Here is a 9,719-nt window from a genome sequence, read left to right on the forward strand (position 1 = left end):
ACTCAATCAAGAAAATTTGAACAATTTGTAGTCGGAAATGATGCATTATGTGCGTATTTTATTATTTGTTCTCTATATTGACATAAAAAGTAAACTTGGACGATTTTTGAGAGGGTGCGCGCCGGGCGCCCGCCCTCTAAATCCGCTAGTGTAATAGAACATTCCCTGGTGCGTCTCTTGGGTGAGTGGCTAACACCTATACCGATATCCCACTATCAGCTAGGAAAATATAAATTATGTAAGGCCAACATATTATTTGACTGGTCGCAATACATTTGCAATATCAATTATTAATAGCAAAATATATCACCAATGGACATTTTCACATTCACCAATGACGAAATACATTACCGGTTGAATTGGCCGCGTGAGTCTTAAACATTTACCACCCAAACTACCTCATACCGAAAGCTATATATTTACAAGTACGCACGCACACACGCGCACACAGAGATAGTGATATAGATATATACAAAAACTGCACAGTATCGGGTCTAAGTGGTCAACGTTATATTTTGTCAAATGAGAAAGCAGAATTTCTCAAGTTTTCCAATAAATTTGTTTTAGTAAATCAGCATTTAGCCGTGTTTTATTTTAATAAGGAGTAGCGGTAGACATAAAAAGTGGCTGACCCTATTTACACAGTAAAATGTAGACCACGGAAAATTCTTAAAGCTTCTTAGAAAGTACGTTCACGAAATAAAAATAGTTATACGATTGAAACACTGCGACTAGATATATTCGAACGTTCTCTGTATCAGGTAGTTTTGGTGGTAAGACGGGTTCAAGACCCCCTTAACATTTTAAATACCTTGTGAAATTAAAGACGCTGGGCTGTTTTGTATAACTGTAATACAATTATTGCATAATAAAAAAACACTTATTTTGTTCTCATGGTTGTTAATGCGGTGTGAAGTACTGACGAATGCAAACCTATGTGAAAGTATCTTAAGCACTTGATAAGCACCACACATATTGTATACAAAAACTTGTAACATCAATTGTAACATCAATTTTGAAAAAAAAAATACAGTCAAACCCCATTGGCTCGAACTCCCAGGGACCGGCGAATATATATCGAGCCTCGGGGAATGTCGGCCAAGCGGGAATGGTTACTTTCAGTATAAAGAAATCAACAGTCCTTTACATGGTTCGAATTTCCCAAGGCTCGATGTATTTTCGCCGGTCCTTGCGAGTTCGAGCAACCGATATTCAACTGTACATTCAACAATTTCCTTATATGTTTTATTCCACTGGTAGAAAGTGATATGCTTAATGTATGTTCTGCATTTAAACTACGGAAACTGAAGTTTCTTAAAACAAAAACACAATTTCAAAGCATCAGTTTTAACAAGCACTATAACAATTCCATATTGTACACTTAAAGTTAAGTTTACACTTAAATTTAAGTATTTTAAACATTCTTCAGAGGCTTCAGTAATACGGACATTGAACATGCAAGTTTAAACACTATTCGACAAAAGCTGACGTGCATGTTTAAACGTAAATCGGCAAATGCTGCCGTGCCTGTTTAAACATAAGTCAACAAATGCTGACATGCCAATTAAAACAATATTCGACAAATGCTGACGTGCCAGTTTAACAATAATCGACAATTGCTGACGTACCAGTTTAACATAGTTCGGCATACGCTGACGTGCCATTTAAAACAATAGTCGACAACGCTGATGTGCCAATTAAAACAATTGTCGACAAACGCTGATGTGCCAATTAAAACAATTGTCAACAAACGCTGACGTGCCAATTTAAACAATAGTCGACAAATGCTGACGTGTCAATTAAAACAATTATCGACAAACGCTGACGTGCCAATTAAAACAATAGTCGACAAATGCTGACGTGTCAGTTTAAAAATAGTCGACAAATGCTGACATGCCAGTTTAAAAATAGTCGCCAAATGCTGCCGTGCCAGTTTAAACAATATTCGACAAATGCTGACATGCCAGTTTAAAAATAGTCGCCAAATGCTGCCGTGCCAGTTTAAACAATAGTCGACAAAAGCTGACGTACCAGTTTAAACCATAGCCGCGGTCAGCAAATGCTGCCGTGCCAATTTAAACACAAGTCAGCAAATGATGACATGCCAATTTAAAAATAAGTCGACTAAAGCAGACATACCAGTTTAAACAATAGTCGACAAATGTTGCAGGCCATTTTTACTAAATTTAGTTGTTGCATATACACGGTGGAGAACCCACGTGACTTATTTGGTAAAGTGCACGGCAACAAATGTCAACAAGTCTCGATTCAGGTAAGGTTTTTAAAGATAACTTTCTTAATATTTGGAGAATTTTTGTGAAATAAAGACCATAAACCCCGCATTTAAGAGCTCTATCCACGGTAATAAAGAATTTTCTCTAATATCCTAAAGTTTTCCTGAAAATCTTGACCAACTGATTTCTCAGAGTTGAAATTTAAGGCAAAGTACACGGCTTTTGACAAATCTATCGCTTTACTTCATGTTAGGCGTAAATAATTCATACACAAATCTTATTTTAAGCAAATTTTATGTATTTTAAAGTTTTCAGCGTGTATTGTTGAATTTCTTATAGTTATTTCAAAGGCGAAAATGAACTAAACCAAATTGATAAAGTACACAGACATTTTAGGTTTGATAAAGTACACGGTCGTTTACAACCTTCAGTGTATATACTCATTATTTCACTGACTGGTGCTAAAACGAGTTATTTTAAATTTATTTATTATTACTATTCTTCAAATTCATTATTGAACATTGCTCCATGTATGAAAAGACGCATTGTAATGAAGGGGAATGGAAGAATGAACGCGTTTTAACAGTTATTGGGCGGACACCATTTTTAAATTTTTAGTAACAGTGACCTTAGCCCCACACCCCTCAAAAGCAATCTCAAGCTAGCTCTTTACATAAGCTACCCACACACCAAGTTTAATCAATATCGGTCAATGCTATCAAAAGTTATTTGGTAAAACATTTTTCTATTTCAAGTAACAGTGACATTGACCGTAGCCCCTCCCCACTCAAAAGCAATCCCAAGCTAGCTCTTCACATGCTACATACACACCAAGTTTCATCAATATCTGTCAATCCTAACTAAAGTTATTGGACGGAAACCATTTTTCTATTTTTAGTAATAGTGACCTTGAACTTAGCCCCTCCCCACTCAAAAGGAATTCCTAGCTAGCTCTTCACATAAGCTACCTACACACTAAGTTTCATCAATATCTATCAATGCTAACTTATGTTATTGGGCAGAAGCCATTTTTCTATTTTTAGTAACAGTCGACCTTGACCTTAGCCCCACACCCCTCAAAAGCAATCCCAAGCTAGCTCTGTACATAAGCTACCTACACACCAAGTTTCATCAATATCGGTCAATGCTAACTTAAGTTATTGGGCAGAAACTATTTTTCTATTTTAAGTAACAGTGACCTTAACCATTTTTCTATTTTAAGTAATAGTGACCTTGACCTTAGCCCCTCCCCACTCAAAAGCAATCCCAAGCTAGCTCTTAACATAAGCAACTTACACACCAAGTTTCATCAATATCTATCAATGCTAACTAAAGTTATTGGGCAGAAACCATTTTTCTATTTTAAGTAACAGTGACCTTGACCTTAGCTCCTCCCCCCTCAATAGCAATCTCAAACAAGCTATCCACATAAGCTACCTACACACCAACTTTCGTCAATATCTATCAATGCTGACTAAAGTTATTGGGCAGAGACCATTTTTCTATTTTTAGTAACAGTGACCTTGACCTTAGCCCACCCCCCTCAAAAGCAATCCCAAGCTTGCTCTTCCCATAAGCTACCTACACACCAAGTTTCATCAATATCAATCAATGCTAACTAAAGTTATTGAACAGAAACCAATGTTTGACGCCCGCCCGCCCGTCTGCCCGCCCAACGACAACCTCATTCTAATAACCCGGTTTTCGTTGAAAACCTGGTTAACAACAACATCTTGTAGACCACGATAGAAGGCATTCTGGTCAATTGCCATCGTTTTTGCGGGAAAGTGTTGACACAGACACAGGTTAGTTTTTAGCTTTATTTTTCCGCAGAGAAATAAGAATATACTAACAATTATACTTTTATTATGCCTCCCCTCGTGTAGAGGTTAAGATTTGCCGTCGTCTGACTGTGTTTTAAACGTTTTTTAGGGGTTGCGTTTTTCACATAATAATGTGGTCCGTGTTTCAGTGGACAGGATCGTTTAGTTTTATGATGCTGATTACACGATCAAACACTCATTGCGTGGCAGTAATATAGTGTTTTTTATAAATTATATTCAAGTACTGACATTGCCAGCATTTCTCGCTAACTTGTGACAGTACATGTCTTTTTTATAGGTGCAGCAATTACCGCGAGACAAAGTTGCACGTTTACAAATATTGTGGCAAAACTGCTCTTTCAAGACTTGAAGATAAACGAAAGACGCGAAAGCGGCCAATTGAAGCTAACCTGTGGTGTGTGTGGGCTCAAATTGGGTGACACGACCAATCTCAGTGACCAGATTTCTACTAGACACAGGGGAATGACACGTTACAAATGCCTACAGTGTCGCTCAGCATTCAAGTTCAAATCTGGACTCAGCAGGCACGTTAAGGCGAAACACACCTAATCAGGACACATTGAAAGATCACAATGGTCTAGTTAGAAGTGCATTCCAGTATGTTGCCGAGTTAAAATAACGTTTTGATGAGTTTAACATTTTATTAAGATAAATAGCAAAACGTACTGTTACCAAATGGTGTTCTTTCAAAATGTTCGTTTGTCTTACAGTACTGAAACAAATGCTGTGTAAAATTAGTATGAAAATGGATTGAGCATAAAACATTTTCACAAGGTTAAGAGATGCATTGTTGTCATTTTCCCATTGATGTCCTATAAACTCTTAACTGCATGTATCTTATATAATTCAGCAAGCTTTGAAACACAATTATTTTGTAATCACATTTCAGCCTTTAGTCTAGAACATTCTAATGTTCCATGCTCAGCTCTTATCTAGATGTTCAAGTCTTAGTCCTAGCCTGTAAGTTGGTAATCTAGTGTGCTCTCATTCCTCCTTGCTGTTTCCCATCTAACTCCGAGCCTCCATCTTTACAATGCGTTCCTGTCTGTATTGTTCGAACGACCGCAGTTTTACTGATGTAGATCAGATAATATTTGTTCAGAGTGAACCAAATAAAAGATTCAGCGTTACCTGAAAGGTATGAACAATATGCTTTAAATGTGGAAATATATATAAACTAATTGTGATATGCCTATTTTATTGTTTTAAATCACATCAAAATAGGAACATTCATGAAATTTATAATCACCATAAACGGGCCGCTAACTACAGACATGTTTTATTCGCCGTCAGTCCAGATTATAATTTATAAGTAAAACTATCTGATTTTTGAAGAAATGTATGTATGATTCTGTATTGATCTGCATATTTAAGACTAATCGAACTTATAATGGCAGACTTTCTCTTAAATTATTCCATAGACTATCTTTCAACTCCTCATTAAATATGATTGCTAAATATTTAGTTATTTAGGTGTGCGTTATAATGCAAAATTTATTGAAACAACTTAAATAAAAACTAAGCACTATACATTCTGACTTCACGAATAGAAAATGCTTATATAACTATTAGTTTGTAAACCGCACTCTACTTTCAAACATAAACTAAAATGACCGTGTACTTTATCATCCTAAAATGTCCGTGTACTTTATCAATTTGGTTTTAGTTCATTTTTACCTTTGAAATAACTAGAAGTTAATCAATACACGCTGAAAACTTTAAAATACATAAAATTTGCTTAAAATAAGATTTGTGTATGAATTATTTACGCCTAACATGAAGTAAAGCGATAGATTTGTCAAAAGCCGTGTACTTTGCCTTAGATTTCAACTCTGAGAAAACAGTTGGTCAAGATTTTCAGGAAAACTTTAGGATATTAGAGAAAATTCTTTATTACCGTGGATAGAGCTCTTAAATGCGGGGTTTATGGTCTTTATTTCACAAAAATTCTCCAAATATTAAGAAAGTTATCTTTAAAAACCTTACCTGAATCGAGACTTGTTGACATTTGTTGCCGTGCACTTTACCAAAAAAGTCACGTGGGTTCTCCACCGTGATATATGTCAAGACGAATGGGAATGGAATAACCTTAAGAGCCGCATGTTTTAACATTGACCGTGTCAATGTGTTCATTCCAAGTTTCCCCAGCTGTGAAATACCTATTCACAGCGCTGCTGAGTTTTATTGTTCACAAACCATATATGCCACACTTGTGACATTCTCTGCCAAATCTATCACTTATCTGAATGATTTGGTCATATTTACCAATAAAAATAATACAAATTTCACAGCACAACATATGTGTAAAACGCGCATCGAAACAAAAGTGACGATATGACGATATGTGTGAATCGCCGTGTGTGTATACCACGTGATAAATTGCGTCATAAATGCTACGTCGGAAGGCGATATTTTGATTTGAAAAAAGACTTTAAACAAAGATATCTTCACTATTACTTCACCATTTTAAATGAAACATAGCGCAGTCTACGCCGCTTACGGAGTCCTACCTTCGGTCTTTTACCAGAATTTGATTGCGAGTTTAGTTTCTTAATTAAAACACTTCGACAAACCTTTTCACAATACGGCCGTCTGACGGAGCTCTGTCAAAACATTATTTTGGAAACAGGTTTGTCGAAGTGTTTGATGAAACTAATGACCTCATAAAATTTCGGAAATACAACAAATGCGGGGCTCTTTAAGCGGTATATATTGCCCTTTGTTTAATTTAAAATGGTGTTGTAAATGAAAAGTTATCTTTGATTTAAGTCTTCATTTTAAGCAATGTTTTGCCTTCCGACGTAGGAGATATGACGTAATTTATCACGTGGTATACACACACTGATATTTGTCACACGCGAAAAGAAATGTACAAACGGAATAAAATTGAATTTGGACTATATTTTGTATACTGGTACCCTCTATCATTGTTCTCCAAAAATGTACATTTTGTTCGAAAAGTAACGTAGGGTACCATTCTGATATTATTGGACCAGGGTTCACGAGACTGCTGCGCTTCTGGGAAACACGGTCGGCTACTTCGCTACTAATTTGTTCGCTTGTCCATCCGTCCACCGATTTGTAACGCGGGTACCTGCATATTGTCAAATTAGGCAGAGGCGAAAATGGCCAAATGTGTGGGAAAAATACGTGTATAGAGTAATGAATTACCTACAATATATTTTTATTCAATACTTGGTCTTAGGTTGTAAGAGTAGATCATGTATTAATAATTTAATAGCAAATGGTTTTGACGACTCACCGGCTCGATCTCTAATTTATATGTCAACGCCCTTTTTGAAACTCGACCCAGGTGTCGGTTCTGCATTCTGAAAGTAGTTCCAGGAAACTGGAATTCGTAGTGTGTGTTTTTTTCAGCTACAAAATACATACATAAAATTCGGGGACACATGTACCCCTGATTTATCCCACTTACCAAGAGCCGACTGACCTCGATCCGATCGGATAGAAAATCGTTGATTCTAAACATGTGAGTAATCTTAGTTGCAAGAACTTCTTTCACAAGCCATCTTATACAAATATAACTAAGACGGGTCCGACGAGCTCAGGACTGGACTAAATTTCGAAGATATAATTCACAAACAATGCGGAAGGCGGTAAATAGGCATAGTGTTATTCCCTTTTTGTTCGTCTTTGCATCCTAAATAATAGATGTACCTTCATAAGATATGCTTTGCCACATGTACATTTAAAATGAGGTTGTCATTATTTACAGGCATTGATTTTATTGGTAGTGGTGTCAGTGCTTATGGGCATTGTTTCTCTGCCGGCATTGTTCAAATGTCAGTAATGTCTGCGCCTGTGCATTGTTTCAATATCTGTGTAATCATTGTTCATTGCTATTGTTCGTTGTCAATATTGTAATTGCTCATGGGCATTATTTGACAGTGTTGTTATTTCTTAGGGAAAGTGACTCACTGTCAGTGTTGTTATTTCTTAGGGAAAGTGGCTCACTGTCAGTGTTGTTATTTCTTAGGGAAAGTGGCTCACTGTCAGTGTTGTTATTTCTTAGGGAAAGTGGCTCACTGTCAGTGTTGTTATTTCTTAGGGAAAGTGGCTCACTGTCAGTGTTGTTATTTCTTAGGGAAAGTGGCTCACTGTCAGTGTTGTTATTTCTTAGGGAAAGTGGCTCACTGTCAGTGTTGTTATTTCTTAGGGAAAGTGGCTCACTGTCAGTGTTGTTATTTCTTAGGGAAAGTGGCTCACTGTCAGTGTTGTTATTTCTTAGGGAAAGTGGCTCACTGTCAGTGTTGTTATTTCTTAGGGAAAGTGGCTCACTGTCAGTGTTGTTATTTCTTAGGGAAAGTGGCTCACTGTCAGTGTTGTTATTTCTTAGGGAAAGTGGCTCACTGTCAGTGTTGTTATTTCTTAGGGAAAGTGGCTCACTGTCAGTGTTGTTATTTCTTAGGGAAAGTGGCTCACTGTCAGTGTTGTTATTTCTTAGGGAAAGTGGCTCACTGTCAGTGTTGTTATTTCTTAGGGAAAGTGGCTCACTGTCAGTGTTGTTATTTCTTAGGGAAAGTGGCTCACTGTCAGTGTTGTTATTTCTTAGGGAAAGTGGCTCACTGTCAGTGTTGTTATTTCTTAGGGAAAGTGGCTCACTGTCAGTGTTGTTATTTCTTAGGGAAAGTGGCTCACTGTCAGTGTTGTTATTTCTTAGGGAAAGTGGCTCACTGTCAGTGTTGTTATTTCTTAGGGAAAGTGGCTCACTGTCAGTGTTGTTATTTCTTAGGGAAAGTGGCTCACTGTCAGTGTTGTTATTTCTTAGGGAAAGTGGCTCACTGTCAGTGTTGTTATTTCTTAGGGAAAGTGGCTCACTGTCAGTGTTGTTATTTCTTAGGGAAAGTGGCTCACTGGCAGTGTTGTTATTGCTCCTGAACATTGTTTCTCTGGCAGTGCTGTCATTGCTCATGGACATTGTTTCTCTGGCAGTGCTGTCATTGCTCCTGAACATTGTTTCTCTGGCAGTGCTGTCATTGCTCATGGACATTGTTTCACTGGCAGTGCTGTCATTGCTCATGGACATTGTTTCTCTGGCAGTGCTGTCATTGCTCCTGAACATTGTTTCTCTGGCAGTGCTGTCATTGCTCATGGACATTGTTTCACTGGTTGTGTTGTTATTGCTCCTGAACATTGTTTCTCTGGCAGTGCTGTCATTGCTCATGGACATTGTTTCTCTGGCAGTGCTGTCATTGCTCCTGAACATTGTTTCTCTGGCAGTGCTGTCATTGCTCATGGACATTGTTTCACTGGCAGTGCTGTCATTGCTCATGGACATTGTTTCTCTGGCAGTGCTGTCATTGCTCCTGAACATTGTTTCTCTGGCAGTGCTGTCATTGCTCATGGACATTGTTTCACTGGTTGTGTTGTTATTGCTCCTGAACATTGTTTCTCTGGCAGTGCTGTCATTGCTCATGGACATTGTTTCTCTGGCAGTGCTGTCATTGCTCCTGAACATTGTTTCTCTGGCAGTGCTGTCATTGCTCCTGAACATTGTTTCACTGGTTGTGTTGTCATTGCTCATGGACATTGTTTCACTGACAGTGTTGTCATTGCTCATGGATATTGTTTCACTGGCAGTGTTGTTATTGCTCATGGACATTGTTTCACTGGCAGTGTT

General features: G+C 37.6%; 1 protein-coding gene across 1 annotated transcript; it reads right to left on the reverse strand.

Annotated features, from left to right (window-relative positions):
* Nucleotides 1-7,976: 7,976 nt before the first annotated feature.
* LOC128225942 (putative uncharacterized protein DDB_G0286901) lies at nucleotides 7,977-9,089 on the reverse strand. Its single transcript, XM_052935836.1, has one exon. The coding sequence runs from the start codon at nucleotides 9,087-9,089 to the stop codon at nucleotides 7,977-7,979; it is 1,113 nt and encodes a 370-aa protein (XP_052791796.1).
* Between the last annotated feature and the right edge of the window lie 630 nt (nucleotides 9,090-9,719).

This window comes from Mya arenaria, chromosome 3 (genome assembly GCF_026914265.1).
Source record: "Mya arenaria isolate MELC-2E11 chromosome 3, ASM2691426v1".
NCBI classification, from domain to species: Eukaryota; Metazoa; Mollusca; class Bivalvia; order Myida; family Myidae; genus Mya; species Mya arenaria.

Excerpts from the sequence above, each read along its gene's own strand:
- LOC128225942 (XM_052935836.1), bottom strand. The coding sequence starts at position 9,089 with ATGTCCATGAGCAATGACAGCACTGCCAGAGAAACAATGTTCAGGAGC.